Source organism: Trichosurus vulpecula, chromosome 3 (genome assembly GCF_011100635.1).
Source record: "Trichosurus vulpecula isolate mTriVul1 chromosome 3, mTriVul1.pri, whole genome shotgun sequence".
Lineage (NCBI taxonomy): Eukaryota > Metazoa > Chordata > Mammalia > Diprotodontia > Phalangeridae > Trichosurus > Trichosurus vulpecula.
In genome coordinates this window covers 39,620,651-39,634,630 of record NC_050575.1, presented here as the reverse complement: position 1 = coordinate 39,634,630, position 13,980 = coordinate 39,620,651, and the positions used below count along the sequence as shown (strand labels likewise).

General features: G+C 33.9%; 1 protein-coding gene across 2 annotated transcripts in view; it reads right to left on the bottom strand.

The window, feature by feature from the left end:
- LOC118840893 (MAP3K12 binding inhibitory protein 1) overlaps nucleotides 1–10,702 on the bottom strand; it is a 33,607-nt gene extending 22,905 nt beyond the window's left edge. Inside the window, exons 1-6 of one of the 2 annotated variants that reach the window (XM_036748260.1) lie at nucleotides 10,539–10,702; nucleotides 6,666–6,785; nucleotides 4,877–5,098; nucleotides 4,683–4,779; nucleotides 1,210–1,275; nucleotides 612–764 (exon numbers count right to left, since the gene is read on the bottom strand). In XM_036748260.1, the coding sequence (XP_036604155.1) occupies nucleotides 612–764; nucleotides 1,210–1,275; nucleotides 4,683–4,779; nucleotides 4,877–5,098; nucleotides 6,666–6,785; nucleotides 10,539–10,664 (784 nt within the window). In that variant the 5' untranslated portion in view covers nucleotides 10,665–10,702. The remainder of the gene's footprint in view (nucleotides 1–611; nucleotides 765–1,209; nucleotides 1,276–4,682; nucleotides 4,780–4,876; nucleotides 5,099–6,665; nucleotides 6,786–10,538) is intronic. The other variant, XM_036748261.1, reaches the window with a different exon arrangement.
- Nucleotides 10,703–13,980: the final 3,278 nt, after the last annotated feature.

The window sequence follows — 13,980 nt, the reverse complement described above, 5'->3', positions numbered from 1 at the left end:
GAATTATTATTAAATATGTAAACTTTTTGAGAACTTCACTTTTAACCTGGTACACTATAGTCCTCATGCTCCAGAATAAAGAGGTGTTACATAATTAAGACTTTAGTAAAAGCTCTCTGAGGAAGAGAAGTTAAAAACCACAATTTATGTTATAGTCATGAATGAATCATTTCAGTACACAAAGAGTACAAAACATCTTTAATAAACACTTTTTATCATCTACTTTTAGAGTTGGAGTAGAAAGCCTTTAAGTATTCTCACGACTTCATTTTGACCTTTTAATTATTTTTTTTTAAAAGAAATTTAAGAGGCACAACTGACTGGCCTACTAGAATTTTAGCAGGTATCTTTTTTTTAGTTTGTAATTCACACTTGGAAGAATTTCTTTTTTTTTTTTTTAATTTGAGTGTTGACAAGATTATAACAGTTTACAAGATCATCTTAAATCACAATTTGAGACAAGAGAAGACTTTTCCCTTCAGCATAAGAATATCATTCCTTTTCACCATTTCAGGTCCATAGTGCTTTCCTGAACCAAAAAGGAATAAACACTGGAATTTAATTTAATATTTTGCAGATAAAAAAAATACCCATTAAAATAGCACACTCACCTGTATGTAAACGCAAATGAGCTTCAATATTTTGCAGCCTTTCCTCTACAGCCTGGTTCCCACAGTCACGAAGCATGTTATTAATTTTATGACCAGCTCCCTGTGCTCCTTCAGTTCTAGTTTGTGGGCCATAAGTATTCACAACTCTAGAAACTAAATTGCCAAGAAATTTTTATTTTTATATATAATATGATATTTATAGACTCTTTAAAATCATGAGCTCCCAAATAATATTTTTTGATCTTTTTAAAAGACCATCTATGCCCATGCTCCCACCACTCTCAAATACAAGTATAAAAAAAGCCAAAAGTTTTGCTTAAAAAGAAAAAAAACTGTCAAGATTTGAAACTAAAGAAGGAAGCATTACATTATTAAGCACATAGTCTTGATTAGCACAAGTTTTGCTGATGTTTTAAAAAGAAATTCTTTATTTATTAAATACCTACTATATGCCAGGTGCTGTGCTAAGAGCTTTATAAATATAATTTCATTTCATCTTCAAAACCCTGTGGGGTAGATGTTATCATTATCCCTGTTTTATAGTTAAGTGAACTGAGGCAAACAGCAGTTAAGTGACTTGAATTATAAGGTTACTTACCCTTGATGTGACTTTTAAACCCTGGATAAGGGGTAAAAACAGCATCAGTCCTTGCACAGCTGTTCTCTACGGAAAATTCAGAAAAGTACGATGATCTCAAATAGTCACTTACGAAGTGCAGAGTTTTATAGTTTCCCAAGTATCTCATATTTATAGGAAAATAGAGTTCTTTCTAAATACTGAAATATAAAACACTACCAAACAAGAACAAATCAGAGTTAAAGTTTTATCATACCTATAACTTCCTAGGTAATTTTAGTATATCATGAACAGAAAAAGTTTTTGTAAAGTGTCTCAAATATTTAGTTTCATATGCGAATCTTGGGTCATGTGAAATGATATTATTTAATCGATGTTACACTTTCAAAACAGCCAATGCTACAGCAGAAGAATGAAGTCCATAAAAAATACCTAACTCCCTAATAGGAGAGCATTTTATTCCTCAGTGTCAGAAATTTTATTCCTTCTATTCCAAAACAGAACTAATTCTACTGATTCGGCTTTTTAAAAATATTTAGTATCTTTTATATTTACTGGCATTGAGAATTAAAAAAGATTAGCTATAAAAATTTAAAACATCCCTTATTCTTTCTAAGAGCTGTATCACAGGAAAAGAGATGTAAGAGAAGACTATATACAAAAATCCTTTAACCACAGAAGAAAGCCTTTCTCCTGAAATTTTCAAACAGATTAGAACTCACCTTGGGACTTTTATTTCAACTAGGCCAGGTAAAAACACCATAAATGTAACTCTAAGCACAGACTTAGACTGGGAGGCAATTTTTGCTTTTGTATTGGACTGGTGATTTCATTAAGAGTAAGAAGTTGTTAAAAAAGATCTTCTACCAATGAATATTAACACTTGCTCTGCCATTTATATTATACTCTTCAGAGAGTTGCCAGAGTCAATAAGAGATAAAGTGACTTGCTCAGGGTCACACAGAGAGTATTTATCAAAAAGAACTTGAAATCAGGTCTTCTTAATTCCAAGGCTGGCTCTCTAGCCATAATGCCACATTGCCAGCTACAAATCATCATGAGACCAAAAAAGGTAAAAAGCTACTGGCAGAAGAAAAGCTATAAAACAAAACAACTACTAGAATCAAAGAATATCGGTTGACTTCCTGGACCATTCCCATTCTTAGACTGTTAAAAAACTTTGCAAAATGGATAGAAGGTTAATGTTCTTTTTTAGGTGAAGGTGGGTACAGACCCATGATTTTTAAAATCAAAGGTGTCATCAGTATACGGATCTTGGGATGTGGAAACTTTGACCAATGCAGTTGGCATCGTAATTCACGGTTTCTGGAAGTTAGCTGGGCTGTTGAAGGTTTATGTGACTTGCCCATGATCATAGAACAAAAGTTAGAGGCAGGACGTAAAGTCGTCTAGGCCCTAAGGCTGGCCCCTACTTCCTTTTATATTAGAAATTTAAAGAAAAACCCTATTTCTCATTAATGATTTTTTTAAAAATAACTTTTATAAAAATAAATGGATAAGTATTAGTGAATACAAATTGTTAAGATGCATTTATACTGTCCTAGTTAAAGTATTTCTCATAGCCAACGCAAAAAATGGGAGGTAGCCTGGGACAATGGAAAGAGTCATGGGGATAAAAAACAACAACAATAATAAAAGTTCATTCTCTACCAGAGCTAAGATGGTAAAATGCCTGTTGGGTGACACAAAACAATTTAAGTATGCATATTATGGTGAATGTCTAAGTTCAGGGACTCTATGGATCGAGGGGTCGTGTTAAATATTTCAACTTCTGTCAACTTCTATTCCCTGTATATTTATATTTAAGAGTTAATACAGAGAACAGAAAAATTATATTAAGGACACATGTTTCTCTTCCCTCAACAAATACTCTCTCATATGCTGCAGATGAATTGCTAAAGTTTGCTGATGAGATTTTGTAAATGCACTGTATCTACTGTTTTAAAAAAAATGCTACTGCAAAAGATATGTATACATTTATGTTATGTATCTATAAATATATACCTATACCAACATACACTTATTATTAAGGGCCTACCATGCTAAGTGTGCGCACACACACACACGCGCACACACACTGCCGTTCAGTCATTTCAGTTGTGTCCAACTCTTCGTGATCCCAGTTGGGGTTTTCTTGGCAAAGACGCTTGAGTAGTTTGCCATTTCCTTTTCCAACACAAACACACACAGACACAGACACACACACACAGACACACACACACACACAGACATGCAAACACACACACGTATATATTTTCATTTTTATGTACATATAAACACATATTATTTATGTGTATATACACACACATATATAATCACGTAAATGTCTCTACACAGTGCTTATAATAGGAAAAGCTGAATCAATATAAATTATTAAATAGGAACCTAAAGGAGAGAAGTATTATTGCCTATCTTATCTGATGCATGAATGTTTCTGTTAATTAGCCAAGGGATTTGACAGGAAAAAGGAAGCATTTGGAGAATGAATTCTTCATATATTTTTCTAATGATAACTTGTGCTCTAATGATCGCTGTGATAACTAACAATGAGCTATGTCAGTGCTTCCCAACATTTTACATTCTGTGGCAAAATATACACCCTAGTGCAATAAAAGAAGAAAAATCCATGACAAGCATTTCTGCAATCAACTGACAGAGCACAACACAAAATATCATACTTTCAAGTTGAAAAAAAAAAAAAGCCCAAAAATCAACTTCTCACTTTTTTGAGGAACACTACCTCTTCTCTAAGTTCATTTAATGTCCTGGAAGAAGCAATTTAAAGTAACACTATTTACAGTCGTGAAATTTAGATAGCTAGTTTCCATCTCACTATTAGGGCCAAGCCCTTTCCCCTCCCAATCTTAAAAAATCAAAGCTGTAGTCTTTACTTTAATTTATAAAATTTGCACTATTCTTGAAAGAGAAACAACAATATGATTATTCATCTAAAAACTGCTACTACAATAGCCTACTCTGCTTCATTCTTAATACTGAAGAAGCATTTACCACGGCATAGTCCTCAAAACATTTCTGAAAATAGCCTATTTTAAAATTTATTTTTAGGGATATCTTTTGTATTTGCATCACATTTATTTCTAAAGACAACCTTACTTACACCCCATATCCAAAAAAGAATGAAAAAAACATCAGGAAAGCAAATCAACAAAACAACCATAATCTGAGAGTATATATAATATTCTACACCAATAGTTTCCCACCTCTTTAATGGCAGGAGATACATTTTCCCAAGTCTGTAGCCAAGCTTGGTCATCTTAATAACAGAGTTTTCAGTTTTGCAAAACATTGTGTTACTAAGCAAGAAGAAAAATCTTTACAATTGGTGCTAAAATAAACAAAAATGAATTCTTGATTTTACAGATTTTTAAGAGCTAAGAAATTTAAAAAAGAGAATAAAAGTACCTCTAAATAAATAAAATTACCTGGAGATTAAATTCTGGCTGGATATTTACCTTGATTACAATCAATTACATTACAAAATTCCCTGACATTGTTTTCATTGATCTCAGCTTGCTTTCGTTCAATGAATGCCGATATTCTTCTGTCAATCTGCAGGTAACAAGTTCATATGTACATATATAGTTGAAACAATTTCAAGTTTTTAAAGACAACTTTTAAATTGAAGACAAAAAACACCTATGCTTACTTCTGCTTTTCCAGCTTTTATCTGGACTACTTCCGGATCAAAGTTAATTTGCTTGTCTTTAAGAATTCCCAAACCACAATCTTTGTATTTTTCTTCTGCATGTAGGTTATCATCGGGGCATAGTTTTGAATCATTTTTGTTGACTGATTTTGTTTTATCTGCCTCTTCAATGGCAGTTATATTTTCCTCTTTAATCAGGCACTGAAGTCTTTCTAAAAAAGGCTAAAAAAAAAAAAAACACATGAGCGAATTTGATGGGTGTTTAAACTGACCAAGATTAAAATAGTTATAATTTTAACTAAAATTCCTACTTAAATTCAATTTTTTAAAGCTATTAAATTTAAATTTAGTATTTTGGCATTTATAAATTTGACTACATAGGACAATTTGTAGTTTTGTGCTGCCATGATTATCATCATTGTCATAGATTTGTGAGAAACTTAAGAAATCTAAAACTGTCTTTGAAGGAATCACCCTGTTATTTTGTGCCAAATCAAAGGCTCAGCCTCTGGCACCAATGTCACTTAATTAACATGTCATTCAAATGCCTACTCAGAACACTAAGGCTTAGTATTTTTCCTCCTTAACATGAGAGCCAGTGCTCTTACTCAGTAAAGCCCTGCATTATCACTACATCACTAGAGATTCTCCACTTGAAACTGCAGTTGGTCAAAGTGTAGGAGAGAACACAGACATGAAATATATAGGTGTTATACTAAACACTTATGCTTTTCCTGTCATGGTAGGTTATCTCCTTAGGTCACAAAATGAAAGAAGTTTCTTTCAACATAGCAGAAAATGAACACGTATCACTAACATGAGAAAAAATATATCAAACCTAATGTATAGCATAAATTATATTACCTATTTTCCTCCTCCCTCCCAATAACTATTACTCCCAACATGAAGTAGTTGGATTTTAGCATAAAATCCTTGAAGTAAAGGAAGAGATGAATATTAATATATATTCCAGTTTAAATAAAAACACTTTTCAAAGTCATACTTCTTTCAGTTATTCTTTTGTTTCCTATGTCATATTAACTTTTTTTGTAATCTATCACACATTTTAATGCTACTAAAGTGAATAATCCAAAACAGTTCTCCATTTAACACTATACAATTTGAATTTTCTATATGAAAATTTATACAATTACGAATATAGAGTCATCTGATTAGAAGTCAGAAAGGTTACCATACTGTTCATGTAGAGAAGTGATGCACTCAAAAAACACAATACTACTATACATCTAACAGTTTAATGTCTATTTCTGATAAAAAGGATGCTATAAAAACTGTTAAGGAAAATTATCAGATAATATAGTAACTGGCTATTTACTAAGATGAGACAATAACATAGAAATTACTTTCTTTTAAAAAACTAAGCTGAAAATGTTTAATTGCAATAGACACTGCAGGATGTGTCATGCTGAGATAATGCCACTTCTTAAACCACTGAAAGCACTCCATGAGCCTCCAAACTCACCCAAGGCATGGAATCATTATCATAGCATGACACACACCTGCCGTGTCTTATTGCTTAATTATAACCCACCATAGATGAAACTGTACTGAATTTACAATGCAGGTCTAGAATTGAATAGAGATGGATTCATTCAATCTTCATAACCCCATCAGTTATTGGGCTAGTCTTACAACTGTCTGGAACCTATCTGTAACCTTGTATTAATAGTGTTAAGCTAAAAATAATTGAAATGTTATAAGCTTGTAATTTTACTACAATTAGATTCTATTCTCACAGTCAAGTTAATGTGTCCAACAAGATATTTACCTGAAAATATAAAACATGTTGTTCAAGAGCACTAAAGAGCAATGCTGGCTGGAGTGCTGAGAGGCTCTGAAGCTTGTTCCAATCGATTGTAATTTTCACCACATCATCTCCAAGGTTAAGCTTCAAAAGGGCAAAACAGCACCATCACAAAAATTACACCATTATATTGTACACATGTGCTATCACAAAAAATAGGATTTTTACAGAGCAATACATATACCTATCTTACTCAAAGTTATCAACCTTTTAATCTTTAGCTAAAAAGTAATAAATTCCCATTTTAGAAGGTATTAGAATCTTGAATATTTTGATAAAAGAACAGGCATCTCACACCCTAAAGGGGTTAAGTTCTATGTCACAGGACTGTCTTATAGGTGAAATTGCCTTACAATAAGATACTTTGGGTACTTTAGTCCCTAAACCCCTTGGATTGGGCTGAAGGTGGACTTTCCTCATACTGAAATCCACCCAAATCAGAGTGAGTTTCTAACATGCACATCACTTTAAGTTAGCTAAATATATCTATTATATATTATTTGTCTTCTGTTGCTATCTGAATCATACTTCCATTGACTGCCTTCTCCACCAAACTTTTATCTTTGTAAATCAAATATATAGGTTATGAAACCTATATATAATGACATTAAAAAAAAGCAATTTCTCAAAAAAAATTACCCAAACCATGATTTATTTGAGCATTAAAGGGAAAAATGAAATATGATTTAACTCTTCTGAATACAACTATACATTTGTAGATGGAATGGATTCCTTGTTCAAATAAAGCCCGATAAATGGGATAAATGGATAAATGGATAAATGCTTAACTATATTAAGGTATATCTCATAAGAAATATATCTATGGTGGGTATGTAACATTTATGAAAAGTAACCAAAAACAATTTTACATTATATGCTAGCATAAAAAGTACCGCAATGCCAATTTTAAAAAACGTAATTGGTTTGCATAATTACTTTTGCAACAATTTAATTTTTATAAAAGACAGTATTACAAATCCTTCATGAGTTCATATAGAGTAGATAAAATGTAAAAAAAAAACCCATTGTGAAACAATTCAAAATGATTCTTTTATAAATGGAAGAATATCATGATGTGCAAAACACTAGTTATTTAGATTCTGATTCTAACTTTTAAAAGTCTATTTCTGAGATATAGAAAGATATATGAGGCAATGACAATGCCTCAATTAATCTCAATGTGTATTTTCTAAAAAGTCACATAAATAGATTTCATAGGCTAACAAATCTTTAATATAATATATTCACTGAATTGTCGTATTTGTAGACTTTACCAACAAATCTGATTACAGTAAATATAAGCACCTTACTTGGTTATGAATCTATGAACTGCAAATTAAATTATTGTAGAGAATAAAGGTTATAGTAATTTTGATTTATTATAAAAGTATTAAGATTTCAATTGCATGCAATTGTTTTCATTAAAAAAAGAATCTAAAAAAAACCCCATGTGCTCCTTCATTCAAATATAGGGGTAATTTCATTTCAACTAAAAAAAATGAACATTCACTATAACCTTCAATATTAGGAAGATTAATTTAAACATCTGGTATCACAGAACATGTAAGAACTGACTGACTCCAAAACCTTTATTAGCCCTTCCTTGATAGGACCATTTTTTTTTTTTGCCATTCTGCAGAGAAATTAATAATACAGTGCTAAAATATTCAAGTTCAAAACAAATGAAAAACAGTCAAAGGGCCAACAGGAGCAAACTATAAAGTTAAAAATTAGGAACATCCATGACTTGAGTGAGCATGTACATTAAAACATTTAATAATACTGTGTTCCCTATCAAACAATATCAAGAATTAAGATCATAAACCCTAACCTTAAGCAAAGATGATCATGCAAATTTTATGATTTAGCTTCTTGCGAAGGCAAATAATGAACTAAAGTGACACTATAAATACTTTTGCTTTTATTCGAATCTCTAAATAATACCTCAAAAAGACAGATAATTATCAATGTGGTCAGTATTTTGATTAACCATCAAACTGAACTAATTTTGGTTTTTGACTGATATCATCTTCTCTGTGACAGATGTAAGTAATAATATTTACACATCTGACAGCGACATATATTATGTAAATTTTACTCATGTGACTATACCTGAACCTAGAGTTTGGAAAAGCACACATAAAAATATAATCTGCAGGAAATATGCCTTTGAAAAAATCTGCAATGTGAAAACTTTCATTTAATTCACTTCACGAACTTTCTTTTTAAAACTCAACCTATCATGGGAAAAAAGCTATCTCATTTGTAAATGACTATGACATTATTTCATGTAATTTTATATTTATCTCCCTCCTAATTCATGATACCAAGCTCCAACTGCTTTGCTTTTTTTTCCCCCTTTTGTTTAAAGGAAGTTAGAACGGGTAAGCTTAAGGCCTAAAAAGTTAACATTTAAAATAAAGACCTTTTTCAAGTCATATCCTTTCGAATACTTAAAAAATATAACTACCAAGTCTTGAAAAAACGGTCTGAATTCGCATGCTGCTTAATAATTTCTACAAATAACTGCTCCAAATTTGGCTGAATATCACAAACTGTCTCAACAGGGATGGCTAAAAGGAAAAGCGCGTTTTTTTTTTCCTTACCACAGACAAACACACTTGCAAAAACAATCAGAAGAATAAAGCTACCATCACAAATCTTAGATTTATTGTTAATGAACTTAGCCTATCACACAGTTAAGTGCCTATAAGATTATTAAAGCAACTGTTATCAGGCCCAGTACCTAGGAGACCTTTTTGTTTTTTAACAGCTAAGATGTTTTCTATGCTAATGAGATTGGGGGGAAGGGGAGAGAGAGGTCACTAACCAAAAAATTTACTGATGTCAAATTTCTATTTAGACCATATACCATACTTAAAATACGCCAAGATCTCTAAATAGGTAGTGAACAGATCGGTACAAAAAGTACTTAAAATTTTTCTTTGAAACATTAGTCTTAAAAATGTAAATAAATAACCAGCTTTTAATTTTGCATTTTATAGAAGAAATAAAAATTATTGCCAAATACCGCGATTAAGTGGTCTTCATTACCCACTTCGACTTAACTACACCCAGGAGACATCAAAATTAGCCTAGTCTCATGATCGGAGTATGTAAGTTATTTTTTTTCTTTATTTTTTTTTAAATAAACGTGGTATGACCCACTAGGGAAAAAACGTAAAACAAAACTACTATTCATTATATCAAGTAACAAAAATAGTGGGGGAATAAAATTTCCCAAACGGAGAGGGATCTTCTGTCTCCAGATTCTTTCTCTGTACAAGTGGTTAGTGAACCTTTTTTCCATCTCAGAAGAAACAAGAATGATTTCGGATCCTGAGCTCCCCGGGCTTTGGGCAGTCCCAAGGAGGGAGGGGGCTTATCTGCCTTTCCTCCGGCCAGGCCAGCTTCCCCTGCCGGACAGTTCCTCCTCCGACTTCTTCGCTAGCTGCTTTCTCCCCCCCCCTTCCCTTTCTCTCTCTCTCTCTCTATTTTTTTTTTGGGGGGGGTCGGGGAGGAGCGGGAATGGGAATCACTGAAAGTGACCCCGCAAGATGAATGCTAGGAAAAATGTAAGCAGGCAGATAGATGTAGCAGAGCAATCCTGCTGGAACCCTAATTCTCTCGTGCTTGGGGCAGGAATCCTCAAAGTCCCCAAGCTTCGTCAACCCAGTTGACGTAGCAGAGCCTCAGTCAACCGTGTAAACAAGAGAAGAAAGGGAGAAGAGTAAAGAGAGGGAAAAGGAAAGGAAAGGAAAGGAGAGAGGGAGGGAGAGAGGGGAAGAGAGACAGAGAGAGACAGAGAGAGATACGGATAACGCTGCCGTTATTTACCTGCCCTGTCAGGGTGCGGAGAGAGCTGAGGAAACCAACCAGAACCTCGCGGTAAAAGCTGCTGCTTTGATCCGGGTTCTTGTCAATGCCTCGGGGGTGCCCCGCCAGCCCCACAGGAGCAGCCATGACACCTCCCCAACTGCTGCCAAGGTTCCCGTTTAGTCCCGCCCCTTTCGCGCTTCCGTTTTCGTCGCGTTATGATGACGCAAGGAGAAGCGGTCCTTACGTTTAGCGTGGCCCCACCCCTTTCCATTTGACTGGCAAACATGAGGACCAATCAGGTGATTGGAAGAAGGGACTTTTCCAGCCCACTCCTGCCCAGTTTTCGCTGCAGTCATTCAGTGACCAGACTGTGTGACGCGGAAGTCTGGACTGTAATTCTGTTTGAGTATCTTAGGTGTTAAAAGTTGTAGGGTATTGTTTTTCTTAGTTTGCTAAAACATTAGGACCGAATTGGCTCATGTTTTTTACATGACAAGTGATGTAACCTGGTGATGAGAGGGCTTCCATGCCCATGGAGATGGAGAAAAATGCTCAACTGACTTTTGGGATATGCCCGGCGGCCCCTTCCTTAAGAGACATCAATTTCTAATTGGTCAGAAGAGGAGAATATTGAAGATGATTGGCTACAGAGTCAAGAGGAGTAACAGCTTGTACTTTCTCTTGAAATTCGTGTGTGCATCCTCTCCCTGGCCACAGATACCCTAGTGTATCCCAAGTAATTTGCAATGACTGCACATTCTTCCTGAGGGGAGTATGTTAGAGTGTAGGGCACTTTTCATATTTTTCCCTTTTCAAATTTTGAGTATTATTTCTATAAGGAAGGGATGTAATTTTGCCATCATTTAGCAGAAGCAATGAATGACCTTGCATCTTGGGCATAGTTTGCCTCTGTACCTTTTCTCCATTTACTCATTTATATTGGCATATGAGTATGAGAGAAACTTGAGATGAAAACTGGGGGAATCAAGGACATTAGAACTGTTTTTGTAATTAGCCATAAAGTAACCATTGCCTGGGTTATGGTCAGGCTTGGAGAAATGAAAATTTAGGAATCATATTGGATAGTAAATGTAAGCTAGGGTGTGGTCTCTTAGCAAGGACACCAGCACAAAAAAAGGGAGGGAAAGTAATCCTTTTCCACTACTCAAAATCTGAGGAAGAGAATTTTCTGGAAGGGTCTGTAAAAATCTCTGTGTGTCCATTTCCTCATCTGTAAATGAGGCTGTTGGACTGTGTGACGTATCAAGCTCATTAGAGCTCTAAATTTTCTGTTCCTGTGCTTGGGGTGACTTGAACAGGGTAGTAGCATGTCACAGAGTTGTGTTCAATTATGTGTACCAAGGTAATTCCAAGCTGTCTCTAGTTTATATCCAAGTAATTCCCTCAATTTCCAATTCTTAGACGTCACAAAAAGAGCTGCTGTGAATATTTTCATACAAATAGATCCTTTTCCTTTTTTAAAAAAATCTCTTAGGGATACAGACCTAGTAGTGGTATTGCTAAGCCAAAGAGTATACGTATTTTGGGCAGAGTTCCAAATTGTTCTTTGGAATGATTGGATCAGTTCGCAATTCCACCAATAGTACATTAGTGTCTCAATTTTCCTACATCCCCTCCAATATTTATTACTTTCCTTTTCTGACATATTAGCAATCTGATTGGTATGAGGTGGTGCCTCAGAATTGTTTTCATTTACATTTCTCTAAGTAATAGTGATTTAGTGCAGTTTTCATAGATAGCTTTGATTTTTTCATCTGAAAACTGCCTGTTCATATCCTTTGACCATTTATCAATTGAGGAATGACTTATATTCTTACAACTTTGACTCAGTTTTCTCTATATTTGAGAAATAAGACCTTTATCAGAAACACTTGCTGTAAAAATTTTGCCCCAGTTTTCTCCTTTCCTTCTAATTTTGGCTGCATTGTTTTTATTTCTGTAAAAAACTTTTAAATTTACTACAATTATATATTGTAATGCTCTTTATCTCTTATTTGGTCATAAATTCTTCCCTTATATATTTGACAAGTAAACTATTCTTTGCTCTCCTAATTTGCTTATATTATCACCTTTTTATGTTTAAATAACACCGATTTTGGCCTTATCTTGGTATAATTTCATTTCTCTAATCAATAGTGATTTAGAACATTTTTTCATATGACTTTAGGTAGCTTTCATTTCTTTATGTGAAAACTGCCTGTTCATATTCTTTGACAATTTATCAATTGAAGAGTAACTTATATTCTTATCAATTTGACTCAGTTCTCTATTTATCAGAGACCCTGCTGTAAAAATTGTTTCCCAGCTTTCTGCTTACCTTTTAATCTTGGTTGTATTTGTTTTATTTGTGCAAAAGCTTTTTAATTTAATTTTCTTATCCTCTCTATATCTTGTTTGATAATAAATTCTTCCCTTCTCCATAGATCTGACAGGTAGACTATTACTTGCTCTGCTAATTTGCTCATGGTATCACCCTTCATGTCTAAATCATGTACCCATTTGACCTTGTCTTGGTATATGGTGGAAGATGTTGCTCTATACCTAGTTTCTGCCAAACTGTTTTTCTAGGAAGTTTCTGTCACATAGTAATTTCTTATTTCTAAAGCTTGGATCTTTGGTTTTATCAAATACTTGATTACTAATTTCATTTACTTATGTGTATTGTGTACTTAATCTGTTCCTTCCACTGATCTACCACTCTTTCATAGCCAATACCAGATTGTTTTGATGACTACCACTTTGTAATACAGTTTGAGATCTGGCACTGATAGACCACCTTCATTCACATCTTCTTTTTTTCATTTATTCCCCTGATAGTCTTGACCTTTTGTTCTTCCAGATAAATTTTATTTTCTTTAGCTCCATAAGATAATTTTTGGCAGTTTGAGTGGTATGGCACTAAATAAGTAAATTAATTTAAGAAGAATTGTCATTTGCATCATATTGGCTTGGTTTACCCATTACCTATTAATGTTTTTCCAGTTGTTCAGATCTGACTTTATTTGTGAGAAAAGTGTTTTGTAATTGTGTTTATGTGTGGGTTTGTCCTGGCAGATAGACTCCAAAATATTTTGTATTGTCTATAGCTATTTTAAATGGAATTTTTCTTTCTATCTCCTGCTGCTGGGTTTTGTTGTTAATATATAGAAATTCTGGTGATTTGTGGGGTCTTATTTTATATCCTGCATATATACACAACCGGTTGGACATAGAAATCCATATTACCCAAAAGGGAAGTAGGAAGGAGAGGGATGAGAAAAGAGGGGAGGGAAGGTGAAGGGAAAGAGGGCAAATTAAGGGAGGCAGTGGTCAGAAACAAAAATGACTTTTGAGGAGGTCTAGGGTTAAAAAAAAGAGGGTAAAAAATGGAATAAATGATGGGGCAAAATACACAGTTAACAGTCATAACTGTGAATGTCAGTGGGATGAACTCACCCAT